This window comes from Dendropsophus ebraccatus, chromosome 14 (assembly GCF_027789765.1).
Source record: "Dendropsophus ebraccatus isolate aDenEbr1 chromosome 14, aDenEbr1.pat, whole genome shotgun sequence".
NCBI lineage: Eukaryota > Metazoa > Chordata > Amphibia > Anura > Hylidae > Dendropsophus > Dendropsophus ebraccatus.
In genome coordinates, this window is record NC_091467.1 from 5,776,625 (window position 1) to 5,800,253 (window position 23,629).

General features: G+C 48.9%; 1 protein-coding gene across 3 annotated transcripts in view; it reads left to right on the plus strand.

Annotated features, from left to right (window-relative positions):
* The window catches only part of NCOA3 (nuclear receptor coactivator 3), an 86,083-nt gene extending 75,815 nt beyond the window's left edge, over positions 1-10,268 (plus strand). For 2 of the 3 annotated variants that reach the window (XM_069953910.1, XM_069953909.1), the window contains exons 11-23: positions 340-728; positions 1,573-2,447; positions 3,723-3,858; positions 4,022-4,210; positions 4,658-4,891; positions 5,162-5,285; positions 5,592-5,763; positions 5,841-6,143; positions 6,699-6,803; positions 6,972-7,197; positions 7,274-7,439; positions 7,804-7,942; positions 8,185-10,268. In XM_069953910.1, coding sequence (XP_069810011.1) covers positions 340-728; positions 1,573-2,447; positions 3,723-3,858; positions 4,022-4,210; positions 4,658-4,891; positions 5,162-5,285; positions 5,592-5,763; positions 5,841-6,143; positions 6,699-6,803; positions 6,972-7,197; positions 7,274-7,439; positions 7,804-7,942; positions 8,185-8,196 — 3,070 coding nt within the window. In that variant the 3' untranslated portion in view covers positions 8,197-10,268. The remainder of the gene's footprint in view (positions 1-339; positions 729-1,572; positions 2,448-3,722; positions 3,859-4,021; positions 4,211-4,657; positions 4,892-5,161; positions 5,286-5,591; positions 5,764-5,840; positions 6,144-6,698; positions 6,804-6,971; positions 7,198-7,273; positions 7,440-7,803; positions 7,943-8,184) is intronic. The other variant, XM_069953911.1, reaches the window with a different exon arrangement.
* Positions 10,269-23,629: the final 13,361 nt, after the last annotated feature.

The window sequence follows — 23,629 nt, forward strand, 5'->3', positions numbered from 1 at the left end:
AGGGGAGATTCTGGGTTGTGTACCTTCAGTTTTGGCTGGACTGTGGTCAGTACCTCCAGGTGTGAGTCCTGGCCCATGAAATAGTTGTGCACCATGGCAGGGAGATCTATAACCGCTACTCCAGGCAGGTAGTACAGGAACACTTTAAGTAGATGGCTTTTATTCTGAAAAGATGTGTTGGGTCCAGCTCCATCTATCCTAAAATGTTATAAAAGGGAGTGTGAGGGGTTTTCTGTCTCTGATTGGAGACGTTCCGTCCGATCATCGCATAGAGCGGCACTTTTGTCTCCACAAGTCACTCATCATCATCATCATCATTGTCCTCTGTTGCTTGTTTAGGGAGCAGAATGGATACCGGCCAAACCCTAATCCTATGGCACAAGGGGTTCGTCCACCTGTACAATCAAATCCCACTCCCGGCAATGCTATGAATGTGACGTCTGCACAGGCCATGCCACCACAGAACCGCGAATATGGTATGGGGGACACCAACAACATGGCGCCCATGTCTGCTATGAGATACGGATCAACTGGCAACATGGGGCCTGTGTCCCAAGCCCCCGGCATGCAGCAGCCCCCGTATCAGAACAACAGTAACTATGGACTAAATATGAGCAGCCCCCCACATGGGAGTCCAGGCATGAGCAGCAACCAACCCAACCTGATGATGTCACCCCGCAATCGTGGAAGCCCCAAAATGGGCACCAGCCAGTTCTCCCCCATTCCAGGTAACTTCTTAATCCATTATCTGTTCTTCCATGGTAAATACATACATCATGTGTCACTGTGTAGTGTGTGTGTGTGTGTGTGTGCGCAGTAATCCATCATACATGTCACTGTGTAGTGTGTGTGTAGTATTCCATCATACATGTCACTGTGTAGTGTGTGTGTAGTATTCCATCATACATGTCACTGTGTAGTGTAATGTCAGTGTTTCTCCTAGGAGCTACTTTTCTTGTGTCTGCTTCTTGAAATTGATGCCAGGGTCCCCGGGGTGGTGGTTGCTGCTGCCCCATGGTCCCCCCCGGGGTGGTGGTTGCTGCTCCCACATGGTCCCCCCCGGGGTGGTGGTTGCTGCTCCCACATGGTCCCCCCCGGGGTGGTGGTTGCTGCTGCCCCATGGTCCCCGGGGTGGTGGTTGCTGCTGCCCCATGGTCCCCGGGGTGGTGGTTGCTGCTGCCCCATGGTCCCCGGGGTGGTGGTTGCTGCTGCCATGGTCTCCGGGGTGGTGGTTGCTGCTGCCATGGTCCCCGGGGTGGTGGTTGCTGCTGCCATGGTCCCCGGGGTGGTGGTTGCTGCTGCCATGGTCCCCGGGGTGGTGGTTGCTGCTGCCATGGTCCCCGGGGTGGTGGTTGCTGCTGCCATGGTCCCCGGGGTGGTGGTTGCTGCTGCCATGGTCTCCAGGGTGGTGGTTGCTGCTGCCATGGTCTCCGGGGTGGTGGTTGCTGCTGCCATGGTCTCCGGGGTGGTGGTTGCTGCTGCCATGATCCGGGGGGGGGGGGGGGGGGGGGTGTTAGTTGCTGATGGTTGTTGTTGCCGGGATCTGTGTGACCCCTCTCTTCCCCCATCCAGGGATGAATTCTCCGATGGGATCCTCTGGGAACAGTGGTGGTGGCAGCTTCTCCAGCAGTTCGCTCAGCGCCCTCCATGCCATCAGTGAAGGGGTGGGCAGTTCTCTCTTGTCGTCTTTGTCGTCCCCGGGTCAGAAAGCTGAGAGTGCCTCCAATGTGAACCTGCCCCAGCAGAGTAAGATGGGGAGCCAGGAGTGTAAGAGCCCCTCGGGGTTATTCTGTGAGCAGGTGGAGAGCTCAGTGTGTCAGTCCAGCGGGAGAGATCACCTTGGAGAGAAGGAGGTCAAAGAGAACGCTTTGGAAGGATCGGATGGGCAGAGGGCACAGGCGGAAAGTAAGGGGCACAAGAAGCTGCTGCAGCTGCTGACCTGCTCCAGCGAGGAGCGCGGCCATAGTACAATGGGCAGCTCCGCTGTAGACTCTGGCTGTAAGGAGTCCTCCACCAATGTTACCAGTCCCTCAGGGGTGTCCTCCTCCACCTCATCCGGCGTCAGCTCCACCTCTAACCTGCACGGCTCCATGCTCCAGGAGAAGCACCGCATCCTTCATAAACTGCTACAGAATGGAAATTCTCCTGCCGAGGTCGCCAAAATCACCGCCGAAGCCACCGGTAAGGACAACTTCCAGGACACGGTCAGCTCCGCGCCTTGTACAGAAGCCACGGTGAAGCAGGAACAGCTGAGCCCCAAGAAAAAGGAGAATAATGCGCTGCTGAGGTACCTGCTGGACAAGGATGAGGGCAAGGAGCCGCTGAGCAAGGATGTCAAGCCCAAACTGGAGCCCATAGACGGCAAAGCCAACCAGTGCAGCAGCTCCACCACGCCCAGCTCCAGCCAAGAGAAGGACGTGAAGATCAAGACCGAGCCTGCAGAGGAGGTAACTATACCGCTATCATACGGAACCCCACCTCATAGTAACTATACCGCTATCATACGGAACCCCACCTCATAGTAACTATACCGCTATCATACAGAACACCACCTCATAGTAACTATACCGCTATCATACGGGACCCCACATCATAGTAACTGTACCGCTATCATACAGGACCCACCTCATAGTAACTGTACCGCTATCATACAGGACCCAACTCATAGTAACTGTACCGCTATCATACAGGACCCACCTCATAGTAACTATACCGCTATCATACGGGAGCCCACCTCATAGTAACTATACCGCTATCATACGGAAACTCACATCATAGTAACTATACCGCTATCATACGGGAGCCCACATCATAGTAACTATACCGCTATCATACGGAAACTCACATCATAGTAACTGTACCGCTATCATACGGAAACTCACATCATAGTAACTATACCGCTATCATACGGGAGCCCACATCATAGTAACTATACCGCTATCATACGGAAACTCACATCATAGTAACTATACCGCTATCATACGGGACCCCACATCATAGTAACTATACCGCTATCATACGGAAACTCACATCATAGTAACTGTACCGCTATCATACAGAACCCCATGTCATAGTAACTATACCGCTATCATACAGAACCCCACATCATAGTAACTGTACCGCTATCATATGGGAGCCCACCTCATAGTAACTGTACCGCTATCATACAGAACCCCACATCATAGTAACTGTACCGCTATAATACAGGACCCCACCTCATAGTATCTATACCGCTATCATACAGGACCCCACCTCATAGTAACTATACCGCTATCATACAGGAGCCCACATCATAGTAACTATACCGCTATCATACGGAAACTCACATCATAGTAACTATACCGCTATCATACAGAACCCCACATCATAGTAACTATACCGCTATCATACAGAACCCCACATCATAGTAACTATACCGCTATCATACGGGACCCCATGTCATAGTAACTGTACCGCTATCATACAGGAGCCCACCTCATAGTAACTATACCGCTATCATACGGAAACTCACATCATAGTAACTATACCGCTATCATACGGGACCCCATGTCATAGTAACTATACCGCTATCATACAGAACCCCACATCATAGTAACTGTACCGCTATCATACGGGAGCCCACCTCATAGTAATTATACCGCTATCATACAGAACCCCACATCATAGTAACTATACCGCTATCATACGGGAGCCCACCTGGTTCTTGTTGTTCCTCATTGCAGGTGACTGGAGACTTGGATCACTTGGATGCGATTCTTGGTGACCTCGCTGGTTCTGACTTCTACACTAATTCTATGAGTTCTAGTAACGGCAATATGGCGGCCAAGCAGCCGGTCTTCCAGGACAGTCCAGCACTGGGTACGCTCCCTGTCTTCTGTCTTCATCCTAATTCTCTAGATCTCTGCTTTCTGTCAGTGAAGGGGAAAGATTACATACAGTGGCTGACCTGGTCTCCTTTTACCTGTATCTATCAGAGATCTGGCGGGCACACTTATCACTGTTTCGTTTGTTTTTTTTAAAGGGATGAGGAGTCCACAGAATGTTCCAGTTGCTCGGCCCCCCTTTAATCGAGCAATGTCGTTGGACAGCACGATGTCGGGGAGCTCCACCCCACCGGTCAGGAATGTCAGTAATTTTCCAATGATGCCGAAGCAGAGCATGATGGGAAGTCCGCGGATGTTGGATGTGCAGGACGGCTTTGGGCTAATGGGTAGGTGGCTGGTCAATCTGGGGTATGGGCCGACGGGGGAGGCGGCTGGTCTATCTGGGGTATGGGCCGACGGGGGAGGCGGCTGGCCGCTCTGGGCCGACGGGGGAGGCGGCTGGCCGCTCTGGGCCGACGGGGGAGGCGGCTGGCCGCTCTGGGCCGACGGGGGAGGCGGCTGGCCGCTCTGGGCCGACGGTGGAGGCGGCTGGCCGCTCTGGGCCGACGGTGGAGGCGGCTGGCCGCTCTGGGCCGACGGTGGAGGCGGCTGGCCGCTCTGGGCCGACGGGGGAGGCGGCTGGCCGCTCTGGGCCGACGGGGGAGGCGGCTGGCCGCTCTGGGCCGACGGGGGAGGCGGCTGGCCGCTCTCGGATCTCAGCTGACGGGGAGTCCAGGGTAATCATTTAGGTCTCTGGAATTTTTTTTACCTATTCCTCCTCTTTGTATTTCCAGGTAATGGTCCGAGTCGGAGTATGAACCAGCATCCGGCCGGGGAGTGGGCAATGCAAAATTCGGCCATCAGCCGCATGGAGCCCTCCAGCACAGGACCTGTGGGGCGGCAGGGCCCGGATTACAACACATCCATGCCACGGCCGGCAATGAGTGGAAATATGGCGGGGCTCCCAGCACGATCCAACAGCATACCCGGGGCCCAGCCAGTGCTGCCGCAGCAGATGTTGCCGATGAGTGAGTGTGGCAACATTGTATAATCCGCACCTATCTGCCATATAACTTCAGGATGGGCACATGTAGATTGTGGGGGTAGGATGGGCACATGTAGATGGGGGAGGGGGGAGGATGGGCACATGTAGATGGGGGGGGGGATGGGCACATGTAGATGGGGGGGGGATGGGCACATGTAGATGGGGGGGGGGATGGGCACATGTAGATTGTATAGCTGTTCTAGACACCTTATCTGCACTTCTTGCTAATTTAATTATATCTCTAATATTTCAGGGCCCAATGACCTGGCAATGGGAATGGGCTCTAATCCATACGGGCAAGCTCCTTCTAATCCTGCAGGGTCCTGGCCAGACAACATGATGTCAATGGAACAGGGGCCTAGCGGACCTCAGAACAGGTAAGTACTCTGGGGGTTCGAATGCTGGTGCCCGTATGCGCTGGGTGGGGGTGTTGCCCGTATGCGCTGCGTAGGGGTATTGCACGTATGCGCCTGGGTGGGGGTGTTGCCCGTATGCGCTGCGTAGGGGTGTTGCACGTATGCGCCTGGGTGGGGGTGTTGCACGTATGCGCGTATGCGCGTATGCGCGTGTGTGTGTGTGTGTGTGTGTGTGTGTGTGTGTGTGTGTGTGTGTGTTGCTGGTGTGCTCTTGCTTGTATCCAGGACGGGGACTTATCATGACCCGCTTCTCCATCCATCTTGCAGGCAGCTTGGCCGCAGTTCCTTGGATGATCTCCTGTGTCCCCCTTCTACTGTCGAGGGACAGACGGATGAGATTGCTCTGCTGGACCAGCTACACACCCTTCTGAGCAACACAGATCCCAATGGACTGGAAGAGATAGACCGAGCCCTGGGCATCCCTGAGCTGGTCAATCAGGTGAGTGTGAGGAGGAGGCCGGCCCCTAGGAGGCGCTAAAGCCTCTGATACTCACCTCTGTCTGTAATCCTCTTCAGGGCCAGACTCTAGAGCCCCAACCAGAAACCTTCCCGCCACAAGAGTCCCCGGTGCTGATGGATCAGAAGCCTCCTATGTACGGGCAGCCTTATCCAGGTCAAGGGTCCACAATGCAGGCTGGGGGCTTCAACAACATGCAGGGGCAGCATGCACCATTCAATTCCATGATGGGGCAAATGGGGCAGCAACAAGGCAATTTCCCACTACAAGGAATGCACCCGAGGGCCAATCTCATGAGACCCCGCACAAACATCCCGAAGCAGCTGAGGATGCAGCTTCAGCAGAGGCTCCAAGGACAGCAGGTAAGAGCGCCCCCTGCTGGCTGTCACCTGCTTTATAATAGCTGAAGCAGAGGCTCCTGGGACAGCAGGTAAGAGCGCCCCCTGCTGGCTGTCACCTGCTTTATAATAGCTGAAGCAGAGGCTCCTGGGACAGCAGGTAAGAGCGCCCCCTGCTGGCTGTCACCTGCTTAATAATAGTAGCTGAAGCAGAGGCTCCTGGGACAGCAGGTAAGAGCGCCCCCTGCAGGCTGTCACCTGGACATTAATAGCAGCTGAGGATGCAGTTTCAGCAGTGCCCCCTGCAGGCAGCAGGTAAGGGCGCACCGCCGCAGGCTGTCACCGCTCATTAATACCTTCTCTCTGCTTATCAAATATTCTAAAAATCTTTCAAGGTGGAGAAGAGCTGTAAAGCTTCGTATAGCTGGGCTTGTGAGGTCACTGAACCCCAACAGGAGACTGACGTCCTGCAATCTAGTATAGTATATATAATGTCTATTCTGGATGTTGGCAGCGCGTTCTTTGCCTCAGGCTATGGTACAGGACAAGGCACTAACACATTTTATTGTGTGTTCTCAGTTTCTGAACCAAAGCCGGCAAGCGCTGGAGATGAAGGTGGAGAGTATGAGCGCCGGTGCAGCTGGAGTCATGAGGCCGGTGATGCAGACGCCAGTAGCATCACAGGTAAGGATGTAGTCCTATACATCGTGTCCATACATGGCGAATAATAGGATGCGCCACCTATAATACATGTGTATATTGCAGGCTGTTGTATCCTCCTCCTTGTTCAGAGCGCTAGTCTCTAATCTGGTGCAGTGGTTGCTAGTTTTATGGTCCCTTCTCTTCTTGCAGCAGGGATTTCTTAACGCTCAGATGGTTGCCCAACGGAATCGGGAGCTGATCAGTCACCAGATCCGCCAACAACGAATGGCCATGATTATCCAGCAACAGCAAGGCCAGTCCCAGGGGTTCAGCCCTCCACCCAATGTCACCGCAGCAGCTGGCATGGAGAACCCACTGGGTGGACCCCCAATGCCTCAAGCCCCTCCACAGCAGTTCCCCTACCCACCCAGCTATGGTATACAGCCCAGATACCAGTGATGTATCCATGGGGTGACATCCGCATTGTGCTCATTGTGCTGCTGTCATTGCAGGAATGAATCAGCAGGCTGATCCCACCTTTGGAAGAGTCTCCAGCCCCCCCAACCCCATGATGGCATCAAGAATGGCTCCTTCCCAGAACCCGCACTCACAGAGCACACAGCTCTACCAGTCCACAGACATGAAGGGTTGGCCATCAGGAACTATGGCCAGACCTAGGTATGTCCAGGATTTTTTATTCCTGTGTCCAGTTCACACATGGTGGATTTCCTGCCCAGACTTTTGGGCCTTTACAGTAGCAGTGAATGAGATTAGCAGCATGTCCGATATTGTAGTTTGTCTCCATGTGATGCTTGGGATATGCAGCAGCTCTTATCCTCCACCCGTATCTGCTCCATCTGTATACTGTGAGCATTCTGCTGCAGATCTTATAGAGAATGAGAAGTGTCTTCAAACATAATCTAAATGCACATTCAGCTCGGAAGAGAAGGGTGGAGACCGATGAGCGTCCTCAATAATCCTCATATAAACTCTGTCACTAATTTGTCTTGTTAATTTTTTTTTATTTTATTTTTTTCTGCAGTAGCTTCCCCCAGCAGTACGGGCACCAAGCCAACCCGGGCACATACAACATGATGCACATGAACAGTAATGGCAGTCACATGGGCCAGATGCAGATGAACACCTTACCAATGTCCGGGATGCCTATGGGACCTGATCAGGTGACTGTGCAGCCTCTGGTGTACTCTGACCCGATCCAGTTTTAGATATTGCAGGTGTGGTGGTTGCAGCCTCCGGTGTACTCTGTCCCAGTGTCGGGGTTACAGATCCTGCTCAGCTTGGAGCTTTTCAGATAATCCTATGGCACCTGTCGCCCTCACACACCTGGGCCACCCTTGGGGCGCTGCCAACCTCTGTTAGTGTTGAGATTACTTTTGAATTTCCTAATTCCTTTTCCTTTTAGAAATATTGCTGACCCACCGGTCCTGACCCGAGGGTGATCCTGCTAACCCGCTGGTCCCGACTCGAGGCTGACCGTGCTGACCCGCTGCTCCCGGCCCGAGACTGACGAGTGACTGTATGAATGGATATGTTCCTGCCTTAGACTCGCTGCTCGGAGGGTCCAGGACAGGAGGATCTGGTGGTAACCTTCTCGCAGGATCCGTCGCCGCTGTGGTCCTTTTCATTGTTCTATTTTTGAGGTTCAGAAAGTTTTATCCCAAAGCACCTGGAAGGTTCTCTGTGATTCCTGCGCCCTTTGGTTTGTTTTTGGAGTAGATTCATTTGTGATAGGCGGACGCCTGTGTTATCTCGCCGTGCAGTAGATTTGCACTTTACGACTGTTGGGATCCCCAGGATTTTTTTTTTTTTTGTGCATTTTAAATATTGAGATTGCAATAGCCCCACGGTCCCCGGAGCGTGCAAGGAGCGCAGCCGGGATTTCCGCTCCTCTCCCGCCTTTCCTGTACACATTTTGTATATATGAAGAGGAGACATAATTATTATTATTGTATATGACTTTTTCTAGGTCGGCGTCTGTTTGTTCTGTTTTTGGTTCTGAGCTTCTGAAGCTGCGTATTTAACCCTGTGACTGCCATAGGTCTAGAGCGCCTCACAAGATTATTAGCGGCTGCCGTCAGATAGTGATGGCATTACGGATGATGTCGTCCTGTGTTACATCTGAGGTGAATACAGCAATACCCTGGTGTTTCATATGTTACATGTTCATTGTTCCTCATCTGCTCCGCTGTTTCTGTAGTGTATTCCCTGCATTCTCCGTTCACACCAATCTAGTTATGTGACCATTAGGGAAGTCATGTGACTTTCATCTTTTGAGGAGTGATGGGGGACCTGTCATACTTTATTACATAGTATCTTCTGGTGGACTGAGGTGATAGAGGGATAATATGTGATGAATGATGTCAGACACCCCGTCCCAAATTTTAGCCAAAGTCTGTCAGGGACTGTGGACACGATATCTCAGACAGCAATAAGAAGCCTCTGTGATCAATGGCCGCCCCAGTCATCTACAATGAAGAGTTCTGTATCTTTCTAATATTACTTGTTATAATAATTGTTCTTATTCGCTGACAGCGGGTAGATGCTGACATCATTGCGCTCACATAGCCAGAAGTTTGGGTATGTTTCTCACCCTCTTCATGCTGTCTGCTTACTGTCAGTGACTGAACACCCCTCCTTCCCTCATTCTGCTCACACAGGGCCTAACCCATTGTAAGTAGCGGCCTCCGTGTCGGCTTTATTAAGCAATGCGCGCCTCGTAATCAGTCTCTCATGTAAGGACAGTTGGAAAACTTTAATTCTGTGTTTTGCGCCATTTTTTTATGTTAAATAAATTTGTCATTGTTGGTCACACCCTCTCCTAATCCTCATCCACTTTTCTCAACACTTCAAATATGGCGCACGCGGGTTGTTGAATTTATGTTAGAAAGTTGCAGAACTTTGTTGTAGGGGATTAGTATCGCTGCGGGCGGCTGTAGGAGGTGAGGCCTCTTATTCGCAATGTAGGGTAGTGACACAGCCCCCTGCCCCCCCCCCCCCCCATGGATACTGTTACATTCAGGTGCTAGCACTGTTCGCTATCTATCCTGCTGTCCCTTTGTCCTTCTGAACATTCCTTGGGTTTGCCCCCAGTGTAGCCCCTGATCTTCTTCCCATTATTGGCATGGTGTAGCTGCACCCCAATCCCCTCCCCCTGAAGTCGCTCAGTCTTCCTTCCGCTCATGTTCTGTAGAGATCTCATCCATGTGGCTGCTTTTTTTTTTTTTTTTTTTTTTCTCCTGTTAGTTTGGGGGGCACATGTTTATTGAGCAATAATAAAATCTGTTCCTCCCGTGCCTTCCCGATGGACTCGCCCCCCCCCACTTCTTCCCCCCCACCGGTCAGGGTATTGTACTGTCAAAAGCGATGAGTGGCCGGCAAGGGGTCTCCACCAATTCTGTGCAACACGAGAATGAGCCTATTACATGTAATAATCTGTACAATTGTATATTTTACATTTCTGTGTAATAAAAGGCTTCGTGTCTGGTTTCCACTGTACAGTTTCTGCGGCGTGGGGTCCTTAACGGGAGATGGCGATGGGGGTAAGGTAATAGGAACCGCTATAAGTACTACCCAGAAACAACAACAATATGTGGCGTATGTAGCCACAACATTTAATAAAGGTGGGATGTTTGTGTGGCCTCGGGCCTCATGGCTTGAAGAGATTTTGTTAAGAAAATCTGAACTTTCCATATCCTCCCCACACCGGCATAACAGAGGGATATAAATGGCAGTGGGGGAATTTTTAGGAATTTGCCTATTTGAGCACACTTCTGCCAAATGACGCCTCTCTGTTAGGCAGGACATCCAGCCTGTAGTGGTTCACAAATTTTCTGGGGAAGTCCAGGATCCTGTTCTACAAATCTGATAGACACTTGACTAGGCCAACCTCTAAATCATGGGCAGAATTGAGTCCTGATACCTTCAGGGGACTGGTGGCCTGAAGAAGTGCAGCCCTGGTTGATGGTATTTTTTATTTTTTTTTATCTAATTGGACAGGGTAAAACCAGCTTCCCACACTAGCCTAATGCCAGTGACAGCACCCCTGGAGAGCACCTCTGTCCACAGGTCAGGAAATCTCAGAAGAAAAAAAAAAACTTGACACACCTCTCCAGACCTCACTTTAGGTTTCCTGCCCTGTGGATGGGAGGCCTGGGAAGGCGCTTCTCTGGAGTGAAGAAGTTTGACTACCTCATTATGGGCCGTAGGTCCTCTGTCTGCCATGGGCTCTGTGGGGCTTCCTGCAGGTGGAAGTCTGCTGGGGGGCTCATCGGGCAGCCACTCTGCTGCTGGACTGTGTGGCTGTGTCTGTAGGCCTGGGCAGGTCAGTGCGGTGACACGGGAGTGTGGGAATTCAAGTGTGCTTGCTTCCGGTTTCTGTGGCTGTCTGACGTCAGTGCGCATTCATGATAGCTGGTGCCTATGATGATTACTTCTGGGCCGGCTATGTCACTTCCAGTGCAGATGCCCTGGAATACTATTTGAAACGCAAGCAGTCTGGTGTCTGAAGTCTCTAGGAGTCTCTGTAGGTGCTGAGACCCCCATCAGCCAGCCCTACCTGTGTGCAGCCCATACTGATATACCTCCTGCAGACATGTCTGAGCCCTCAGGAGGGGACAAGGGATGGCGTGATCGTAGTGAGAGACAGGAGTGACAGAAGGAGCTCCAGGACCTTTAGTCCGGTACCAGTGAAGACCATAGGATGGGTGAGAGGTTCTCTGTTTTTATATCTTTATATCTAGAAGGGAATTTAAAGATGTGTAGATCTGTAGTATTGGGGTGAGACAGCACTCGTGATCGTGGTGGGAATGGCTCCCAATAGTCTGTAAAGAAGTATCCCAGTACTCACCAAATTCTTAAATGCTTGTTAAGTGTCACATCAGGCAGGTACAGAAGGATGATGTGCTTTGGCCTATGGCCTTCATCACCATCTGTGGTCTGACCAGTACATTTATAAGGAGGCAAAACTATGTTCTAATTTTTAGTATCTATGCCTCTTTTGATGCATCCATTAAAGATCATTGTTGTCCTTTTTTGGAAAGTCAAGGCTTTATATTGAATCTGAAGAAGTCAAATTTGGTGCCTTCACAAGTCTGCAAATTTCTGTGGTTTATTGTGGACTCCATAGCCATGAAGATCTGCCTGATAGAAGAGAGATCCAGAAAGTTTATGTTTGAGGTCCATTCACTTCTGTCCTGTCTACAGATCACAATTATAATGGACATGCAAGTTTTGGGATCGATTGCTGTCTCACTGGAGGTTGTTCCTTGGGCAAGGGCACATATAAGGCTACTCCACCAACCCATTCTCTTCCGGTGGATCTGCCTCCAGTCAGGCTCTGACACTTCAATGTACCACCAAAAAGACCTTACATGGTGGTTGAGGGAAGACCAGATCTGCAGTGGGAAGTCACTCATGTGCTCCCCAGTTGTTGGTCACCACCGATGCATCCAGGTCAGGTTGGGGAGCACACATGGGAGACCTGTGGGTACAGCAGGAGTGGTCCACAGAAAAGCATCAGAGTTTGTCAAACCTGAGAGAATTGAGAGCCCTTCTCCATGTGTCCATTCCTAGGTCATAGTGACACTCCTTCATGAGGAGAGCAGACTTGGTACTTCCCTGTTGTTCACATACAACACTTGCCAAATTGTCCGACTGAATCAGAACACTGTCTCATGTCCTGGGGCGGAGGAACATCTAGCAGATCTCAAAGCCATCAATATAAGAGGCAACATGAATGTGACAGCAGATTGGCTCCGCTTTAAACCACCCCATCCAGTCAGAATGAAGTCTCCAGCCCGAGATCTTCAGTTGGATCACCAGCGATTTTAGTTATCCAGATATAATGTCAACAAGGGAGAACAGGAAAGTTAACACCTTCTGCACCATCTAGAAGCTGGATCATCTGTACTGGATAGATGGACTGTGAATCAGTTGGAAGAAAAAGCTGATATATCTTTCCTCCTTTAAGATTCCAAGTATTCTTTTTTTTTTTTTTATAACTGTAATGTTTATTAAAGTTTTCATAAAGACAGTAAAAGGATGCAGTACACAATAAACAGCGGTAGTACAAAGCAATCTGCAGTATAATCGTGGACATGTCTCAGAACCGCAAATATAATAAGTCAAACCTAGGTGAACAACACAAGGACCTACAGGGAAAGACGTACATAGACAATAAGACACCAAAGATACGTTGGGGGAGAAGATTGGGAAGGGATCACGAAGGTAGAGAGAGGGTTGGGGGGGGGGGGGGGGGGAATCAGTTCTGGAGTCAATCAGGTATAACCCTGTTGTGAACAATACGCGTCCCATGGGGCCCATACAGTCTCAAAGGCAGCCACTCTATTATTCAGCATCGCCGTCAGCGATTCCATCGTTCGTACCTCCTTAATCCTCGCAACCAAGTCAGTAAGGGAGGGAGGGAGGGAGATCTGACTTCCATTGTCTAGCTATTAAGGTTTTAGCTGCTGTCAGCATTTGCAAGAGCAGCTTGGTGGATTTCTTTCCCACCGACTTAGGGGTCAGGTTAAGGAGGCAAGACACTGGGTCAGGTGAAAAGGGATGTTGCAATACTGAGGAAAATACCTCGCAAACGGTGGTCCAATAAGGCCGAATAATAGAGCATTCCCAAAAAACATGGTATAGAGTCCCCACCCCAGTATGGCACCTCCAGCACAGGGGTGATATAGATCTATTTAGTTTGTGGAGCAACTCGGGGGTGTGGTACCAAAACATTAGTAATTTATATTGGGTTTCTTTGTAAGTAACACATGGAGAAGACTTAGCTGCCCTGTCCCAGATAATTTCCCAGTGCTCGGGGGGAATTGGTTTGGCCAGGATCGTCTCCCACTTAGTCATGTATGTGTGTCGGACTGGCGAGTCATCCACCGGCGAGCCCAATATCTTATATATGTCGGAAACAAGGCCTTTCATACCCGGGCCGGCTCTGACCAGTTGCTCAAAGGTCGTAGGTTTGGAGACCGCGGTGCCACCTAGTTGCGTCAACATAAAATGACGCAACTGCAGAAAAGTGTAGTGCTCAGAGGCGGGTAAAGCTCGCTTACCTTACGTCCCATTGGCATCACAACATATGGGGTAAATTCGCCCCTGCGAGCCCCTGGGACGAAGGAATATTTAATGAAAAAATAACAATTAAATTTTAATCCCCTCCTCCATGAGGTATAAATAGGCTCCACCTCCCCCTAGACCTCAGTCTTTTTTTACTTCGTTGCTGTTAGCCCTAGGGGACTTTGTCCCTCCTCCGTTTTTATGCTTTGTTAACCTGTTGCATTCAGGTTTTCTCTCCAGGTAATGATTGCTGGGATGCCGCTGGAGCCGGTGTCCAGGTAGTATCCTGATATTTGCTTCTGCAGGTCTTAGCTTTTAAGTTTTTCTTACCTAGTGCGTCTTGGAACGCACTCTGAGTGTCACCCGAGCCGCTGGCTTTTCTTCCAGTCGCGTTCGACTGTTCAGCGTCATGTCACTTCCGGGGGCCGGCAGCGGCGCGCGCTCTCTGCATGCCGGATTAGTTGTGTGTTCAAGGCAGAAGGTAAGCCGTTGCTACCTCTAGGTCTGGCTGTCTTCCTCTGGAAGGATTTTCTGTGGCTCATTTGGATCTAATAGAAAACATCTGAGTGCAAAGTGCTGTGATCTCTCTTCTATATACTTAAAAGTAAGTGTTGCTGCCACCTAGTGTCTCTTTCCGATATCACTCTAGCCAGGCTAGTGGTTTATATGTATTGTAAAACATTGATTATTTGCAGATGTCTGAAATGGAGACCAGTCCTGCTGCTGGCAAAAGACCTTCTAAGGAAGCACTTCATGTGCCGAGTGTGAGACTCCACTACCTGACGGCTATGGATACCGTAGGAGGATCATTTTTTCCAGATAAAATTCATCCTTTCTTTAATAAAAATATTTATGAATGCCTAAAAATATTTATAATGCCTAAGTACGCTGTCCTTCATGCAGACCTAAACCTATGAGGAGCCTGATGTTCAGGATGTAGTTGTATTGGTCAAGGACCATGTGCAAAAGACTTTAGCGGCTAATGAGAATCGCCGCCCGTGTCCTAAGTTAAAGACCAAATGGAGTATTTCTCTCTCTACTCCCAGCCTTTGAGTATATTACTTTATGGCTGTAGGATTATGGTCATTTTCAGTTTTACTGTGATTGATGAAGTTAACTCATCATCTTCTTCTAAACCTCTTCTACTTCTGAAGATGAGAAAGAATTATTCAGGGGGTATTTCACAGCTGATAGAATTCACAAGCTCTGCAAGCTGAAATACACCCTGAGGAAATAGAAGAGGATAGGATTGGTCCTCCTCAAAAAAGCCTAGGGCTTTTTCTGTGGGTAAGACTTCATTGTCTATGTTACAGGCGCAATGGAAAGAACCGGAAAAGGCTCCGGATTTGAGCAAGAGGTTTAAGACCTTATATGTTCTCAAGGAAGAACAATGTAAGGACTGGATTGAGCCTCCAAAGGTGGACCCGGCCATAGCCAAACTGTCAAAATGTACTGTGCTGCCTGCAGAGGACGGATCCAATCTTAAGGATCCGATGGATAGAAGGGTGGAGGTAGCCCTCAAGAGATCATATGCGGCAGCCCAAGGGGCAGTCTCCATTTCTTCTTTTGAGGTTTCTAGAAGCCTAAGAAGATGGCTGACCAAGGTCCAGGAAAATTTGGAAGGTAGAGCTAGCAGGGACAAGGTCCTTCGCTCCTAAAAAAAAAAAAAAAAAAAAAAAAAAAAAGGTCATTATGGCCATTGACTTCCTCTGCGATGATGCATCTCAGGGAACCAGGTTAGCGTAAAAAAAAAAAAAAACGAGTACGCTCTCAACCGCTGCCGAAGGGCGCTATGGTTAAAACCCTGGGTTGGAGATGCTAACTCCAAAAATTCAGCTCTGTAATATGGAGTTCCAGCCAGGTAGGCTGTTTGGCTCTGAGCTGGATAAATTAATGGAGGAATTGTCTGACAAGGAGGGGAAGTCCCTACCATTGTCCTATAAGAGCGGTGATTCCTTTCGCAGAGCAAAATCTCCTCAGCGAGGCAAAGGGAAATACCAGTACAGAGGTTGAGGAAGAAACTATTCCAGAAGAGGTTCCGAGAAGCAGCAGAATAAGGACACCAACAAGAAACCAGACTTCTGACGCAGAAGCTGTCCAGTGGGAACACGTCTGAGTTTGTTTCTCCCTGCCTGGGAAGAATTAAGAAAAGATCACTGGGTGTTAAATATTATTCAAAATGGTTATGTCCTTCATTTATCATCTCTTCCTCCTCCAAGATTTCTTCTGTCAAGAAATCTTAAGCCAGAAAGACACTTAGTCCTAGAGACAGAAATTCTTTACCTCCTTTCCATTGAGGCTCTAGAGGATGTTCCTCTATCCGAGATCGGTCAGGGAGTTTACTCCCCAGTGTTACTAGTGCTGAAGCCATCCGGAAATTGGAGGCTTATTATAGATTTGCGATATCTCAACAGGTGCATCGTAAAGAAGACGTTCCACATGGAGAACATAAGATCGGTAAAATCTATCCTCCAGGAGGGAGATTTTATGGTCACCATAGATCTACCGGATGCATATCTTCATGTACCGATTCTGAAGGCTCACAGGAGAGCCTTCGCCATCCAAATCCAGGGGAAGGTAAGACACTTACAATTCAAAGTCCTTCCATCCGGAATACCTCCGCACCCTTTTTTTTCACAAAGGTAGTGTCACCATGATGGTTCGCTTCCGTTTACAGGGGACAAAGTTATCCCTTACCTGGACGATTGGTTGATTATGACTCAGACTCAGGATCTTCTCAGAGTTCAGTTGAACTATGTCCAGGACATACTTCAACAATTAGGTTGGCTTATCAACATAGAGAAATCAGACTTAATTCCTAATTCTTCCTCGTCAGGTATCCATAAAAACATAAATGCGCTTTCTAGGGCTCCTTGCCTCAGCTGCGGACGCGGTACCATGGGCGTTATGGCACATGAGATTTCTTCAGAGAGAAGCACTAACAGTATGGAACCGAGGACTGAAGGACTTAGATGCGATGCATGTTCTATCAACTCAAACAAGACATTCTCTAATGTGGTGGAGACAAGTCAAACATGGAGTTTTATTTTCAGAACCACACTGGATAACCATCACGACAGATGCTTCAGGAACAGGTTGGGGAGCTCATCTGACAGTCATCACGACTGCAGGATCTTGGGAGTCAACAGGAATCCGCTCTGCCCTCCAACATGAGGGAGCTCAGAGCGATTTACCTAGCTGCTCTTCATTTTTCTCCTCCTATTTTGCAGAGAGCAGTCAGAATCCGGATGAACGACATGACTTGTGTGGCGTACCTAAACAGGGAGGTACCAGATCCCCTTCTCTCCTCAGGGAAGTAGAGAAGATTTTTCTGTTGGGCAGAAACCAGAATAACCACACTCTCTGCGATTCATATCAGGGGTGTCGACAATATATTGGCGGATTGACTGAGTCGAGGCCTGACATTACCAGGGGAATGGTCTCTCTCAAGGAGAGTGTTCATTCAGTTAACCCAGAGGTGGGGGCTTCCTCAGAGAGACCTCATGGCATCAGCAAGCAATGCAAAACTGAGGAATTTCTGTTCCCTTTACAGGGCAGACAATCCCACGGTAGTGGACTCAATGACAATACCATGGACATACCAGCTGGCGTATATCTTTCCTCCCATAGCCATGATTCCCAGAGTTTCACGAAGATCAGTCTAGATCAGTCGTCAGTAATAATAATAACTCCCTTCTGGCCGAAGGGGTCATGAATATGAGCAGAGGGGAATTTTGGAGATTACCTCTGCATCCGGATCTAATATTCCAGGGTCAACATTTGTGCAGGAATCTTTCCAGCCTCAGCTTGACAGCTCGGAAACTGAGAGGACCGTATTGGACTCTAGTTTTTCTGAGAAGGTATAGTTTTTCTGAGAAGGTATAGTATACTCTTTCTCACGCTCGTAGTTGCACTACAAATAAATCTTATGCACGGATTTGGAAGATTTTCAAGATTGGTGTGCAAGCAGGAGTATTGATGGATTTAAACCTTCTACTCCACAGTCATTGGAGTTTTTACAGGAAGGCTTCTATAAAGGATTAAAACCTAGTTCCATCAAGGTGCAGATAGCAGCCCTCTCTGCACACCTAAACTCACGTTTCTTTCAGATCTTGGAGGTAAAGAATTTTGTTAAGGCTAGACTAGGCCTAACCTGGTAAAGCAGGTAGACCCATGGGACTTATCCTTTGTGTTGAGACGCCTGTGTCTTCCTCCCTTTAAGCCTTGGGAGGAAGTAGACTTCAAGTTAACATTGAAAGTTTCTCTTTTACTAGCCATTACCTCTGCTAAGAGAGTTGGAGAACTTCAAGCCCTTGGCACCGCACCTCCATACGTGATTTTTTCCCAAGACAAAGTTATCCTTAGGTTCCTTCCAGGATTCCTGCCTATGGTGGCTTCATTTGCCAACATCAACCAGCCAATAGTATTGCCTATATTTTCTCCTACTGGATCATCTAAAGAAGACTTGGATCTTTCTTTATTGGACGTATCCAGAGCTATCAGGATCTATCTACATAGAGTAGGTGATTTTCGTAAAGACGAGAATTTCTTTATCCCTTTCGCAGGAAAGAACAAGGGGAGAAAGGCTTCAAAACCTTCAATATCCAGATGGATCTGTGACTCCATTGCCTTATGTTACTCTTCTGCTGATCTGGATCCACCAGAATTTACCAGGGCTCACTCTACTAGAGCTGTGGCCTCCACTTGGGCAGAGCGTGCCGCTGTGCCACCTGAGGACATATGCCAGGCAGCTACCTGGTCGTCTTTGACTACCTTTGTGAGATATTTCAGGCTGGATACTTCTTTCTTGTCAAGAACAACCTTTGCAAGATCTGTTCTTAATGCGGACGTAATAAATAACTCGCCCATTGGGGATAATGCTTGCTAATTCCCCATATGTTGTGATGCCAATGGGACGTAAGGGAAGCTAAAATTATTATGTTAATTTGTTTTCCCTAAGACCCATTGGCATCACAAGACTCCCTCCCTGTGTTTTATGTTTCTTTATAATTAGACTGAGGTCTAGGGGGAGGTGGAGCCTATTTATACCTCATGGAGGAGGGGGATTAAAATTTAATTGTTATTTTTTCATTAAATATTCCTTCGTCCCAGGGGCTCGCAGGGGCGAATTTACCCCATATGTTGTGATGCCAATGGGTCTTAGGGAAAACAAATTAACATAATAATGTTAGCTTCTCGCATAAATCGTCAAAAGAGAGCAGGGAGCGCGTCAGAGGATTCACAACATCTGCAAAATGAAAGAGTCCCCGAGAACCCCATGCCTGCACCACCGCGGACTCCAAGCCCGGCCGAAAAGCCGGAGTGAGAAGGAAAGAGACCAGTGGGGGAGCTGCAGAAGAGAGTTGGAATCGCTTAGAGCAGGTGTCCCAGATATGCTTAGTGAATCTAATAGACCCTAATAGTAATCGAGGCAAAGAGGCGGCAGGGTCGGGGAGCCACAGGAGGGAATTTGGGTGTGCGGGAGCCAGCCACCTCCTTTCTATTGCCATCCATTTACTGTACGCATGGTAGGAGGACCAAGATGGGATAAGATTCCAAGTATTCTAACGAAAATTATGACAAAGCCACGGCTAAAGCAGTATTCCCATTTTGGCCCAGAACGGCTTGGTTCTAGTTCACATTTAAAGGAGAAGTCCGGCCAAAACTATTTTTTAATATGTTATTACTTATGGAAAGTTAGACAAATTTCTAATGTACATTAATTATGGGAAATGCACATATAGGGCTTTTTCCCTTAATTTAGTAGATCAGGGAGACTTCAGATTCTCCAAAAAACCGTGACGTCACGAACCAGGGGTGTAATTCCAATGGAGTGTCCAGCAGGGGCGCACTATATATAGAAGTCAATGAGTACCATTGACTTCTATATATAGTGCATCCCTGCTGGACACTCCATTGGAATTACAATGGATGTGTATGTAAATGTAATATACAGTGTTTTTGATTAAATACATTTATGGAATACTTTGGGGAGCAAGTGTCCTTGCTCCCCAAAGTATTCCATAAATGTAATCAGTCAGTACATCACAGTAAGCCTGCCGAACTGCCGCTCTGGACTACACTCAACTACTACTCTCATCACCTGGCTCATAGCATGAGCAGGTAATGGGAGGAAGTAGCTGGGTTATATGGCTAAGATCGCCGCCACTGATGCTGCCACGCAGGGGAGCCGCTCATCACTGCAGCCATCATCCCCCTCCGCTCCCCCCTCCTGCTTCTTCCGGGTCCGGGCAAACTTTACACTATCTGATGGCTGGCTCCCTGCCCGGCCGCCGGCACGTGTGATCAGTGAGCGGCAGCCGGGTGGGGAGCCAGCCATCAGATAGTGTAAAGTTTGCCCGGACCCGGAAGAAGCAGGAGGGGGGAGCGGAGGGGGATGATGGCTGCAGTGATGAGCGGCTTCCCTGCGCGGCAGCATCAGCGGCGGCGATCTTAGCCATATAACCCAGCTACTTCCTCCCATCACCTGCTCATGCTAAGATCGCCGCCGCTGATGCTGCCGCGCAGGGAAGCCGCTCATCACTGCAGCCATCATCCCCCTCCGCTCCCCCCTCCTGCTTCTTCCGGGTCCGGGCAAACTTTACACTATCTGATGGCTGGCTCCCCACCCGGCTGCCGCTCACCGATCACACGTGCCGGCGGCCGGGCAGGGAGCCAGCCATCAGATAGTGTAAAGTTTGCCCGGACCCGGAAGAAGCAGGAGGGGGGAGCGGAGGGGGATGATGGCTGCAGTGATGAGCGGCTCCCCTGCGTGGCAGCATCAGCGGCGGCGATCTTAGCCATATAACCCAGCTACTACCTCCCATCACCTGCTTATGCTATAAGCCAGGTGATGAGAGTAGTAATTGAGTGTAGTCCAGAGCGGCGGTTCGGCGGGCTTACTGTGATGTACTGATTGATTACATTTATGGAATACTTTGGGGAGCAAGGACACTCCATTGTAATTCCAATAGAGTGTCCAGCAGGGGTGCACTATATATAGAAGTCAATGGTACTCATTGACTTCTATATAGTGCACCCCTGCTGGACACTCCATTGTAATTACACCCCTGGTTCGTGACGTCACCTTTTTTTTTTTTTTAGAGAATCTGAAGTCTCCCTGATCTATTAAATTAGGGGAAATAGCCCTATATGTGCATTTCCCATAATTAATGTACATTTGAAAGTTGCTTAACTTTCCATAAGTAATAACATATTAAAAAATAGTTTTGGCTGGAGTTGTCCTTTTTTAACTTTCAAAGGGGTTGATACCAGGAACCTCCTTTAGGCGTGGACATACTCAACTAGAGGGGATTCTACATCCATGTTCTCAGAATCTCCATCTTATGGCCTGGGAGTTGATAAGGATTGAGAAAGGCTTCTCTGATGATGTGGCTGAGATCTTGTTTTCCTCAAGAAGACTTACAGCTCTTAAATATCCTGGTAACTCTGTCGTAGACTTTTTAGTCGTGGTGCTCCTGTCACAATGTCACCATCCCATCTTTTTGAAGTTTCTCAAAGAAGGTTTTGCCAAGGGATTGAATTTAATACTTTGACGTTCAATCCTCCACCATTAAGTATATGAAGGCAAATTTTCTAACCAAGATTTTTTTAAAAGCCATCAGGAACCTCCAGTTAAAGACCCTGTGGCTCCTTGAGACTTCCTCTCTTCATACTAAACTGGGCTACCTCCCGAAAGTTCCTTCTGTGGATAATCTTAATCAGGAGATTGTGCTTTCAAGTTTTCATGTTCAGCCTCAGCGAGAAGAGCAGAAGTAACTTCACTGCCTTGACGTCAAAAGAGCAGTACTTGGCCACTTGAAATGGACTCAGAATTTCAGGTCCTCTAAAAACTTGTTCCTGCAGTTTCAGAGTCCTAATAAAGGCTTAGCAGCCTCTAAAGCATCCCTTTCTAGGGGGATCAAAGATGTTATTTCTGAATGCTACAAGCTGAAGAGTCTAACTCTTCCTGTTGGAATCCGAGCTTATTCTACAAGCTCTACATCCACTTCCTGGGCTGAGCTGTCTCGAGTGTCCTTACATCAAATCTGCAGCGCAGCAGCCTGGTTGTCTCCTAAAGCATTCATGAGACACTAAAAATTTCATGTCATATCAAATAGCATGGTGGCCAGAAACCGCCCTTTCCAGCACTTCTGCTGAATTAGTGCCCCCTTAATATTGCTTTACCTTATGTCTCTGTGCTGCCATCGGACAATATGGAAAGTTTAAATTTGCTCACTTAAATTTCTTCTTTCCATGAGTCCATAGGCCACACAACACCTCTCACTAATGAAAAAAAAAAAATCTTATTGCTGTATTCCTTTATGGAACCTGGATTATTATTTAATTGAGTCTCATTCATTTTGTTCTTTCTGCTTGGCAGAATACAATCACTTAGTTAACCCTTCTGTCTCTGTATCGCCTATGGACTCATGGAAAGAAATGTTGGTATTTTTTTGAGCAGTGTATATTCATCCCTACAGGTATATAGCTTAAATTTAAAGGGAAACACTAAAATAGCACATCCTAGATCTCAATGAATGAAAGTATCATTCCAAACCCAGACCTCCATGGGATATTTGTTTTAAATTACAAAGTGGAAAATCAAATTACAGGATGATCTAACTTCAGTGGAAATGCCTCAAGACAAGGAAATGAAGCTCAAAAGTATGTGTGGTCTCAATATGCCAGTATGACCTCCGTACAACACCTGGGCGTGCTCCCCTGATGAGGTGGCTGTATGACCTCCATACAACACCTGGGCATGCTCCTGATGAGGTGGCTGTATGACCTCCCTACAAGGCCCGGGCGTGCTCCCCTGATGAGGTGGCTGTATGACCTCCATACAACACCTGGGCATGCTCCTGATGAGGTGTCTGTATGACCTCCCTACAAGGCCCGGGCATGCTCCTGATGAGGTGGCTGTATGACCTCCCTACAAGGCCCGGGCGTGCTCCTGATGAGGTGGCTGTATGACCTCCCTACAAGGCCCGGGCATGCTCTCTTGATGAGGTGGCGGATGTTCTCCTGAGGGATCTTCTCCCAGGCCAGGATTAAAGCATCAGACAACTCCTGGACAGTCTGTGGGGCAACGTGGCATTGGTGGATGGAGTGAGACATGATGTCCCAGATTTGCTCGATTGAATTGAGATCTAAGGAAAGGGCAGGCTAGTCCATAGCATCAATGCTGCCTTTATGCACAAACTGCTGACACACTTTAGCTACATGAGGCCTAGCACTGTCATACCTCAGAAGGAACCCAAGGCCCATGACACCTGCATATGGTCTCTGGATAGCACATGGGGGGCTGTGTGACCCTCCAAAGAAATGCCACCCCACACCATTACTGGCTCACTGCTAAACTGGTCATGCAGGAGAATGTTGCAGGCAGCAGATCGCTCTCCACTGTGTCTCCAGACTCCGTTACGTCTGTCACATGTGCTCAGTGTGAACCTGCTCTCATCTGTGAAGAGCACGGATGTCAAAGCTGCCAATCTTGGTGTTCTCTTGTAAATGACAATCGCCCTGTACGGTGTTGGGCTGTAATCACAACACCAACTTGTGGAAGTCGGGCCCTCATACCATCCTCATGGAGTCTGTTTCTGACAGATTGAGTAGACACATGGATATTAGTGGCCGGCCAGAGGTCATTTTACAGGGCCCTGGCACTTCTTGTACAATGGAGGAGGTAGCAGTCCTGCTGCAGGGTTTTTGCCTTTCTACAGCCCCCTCCATGTCTCCTGGTATCTGCTCCATGCTTTGGACATTGCGCTGACAGA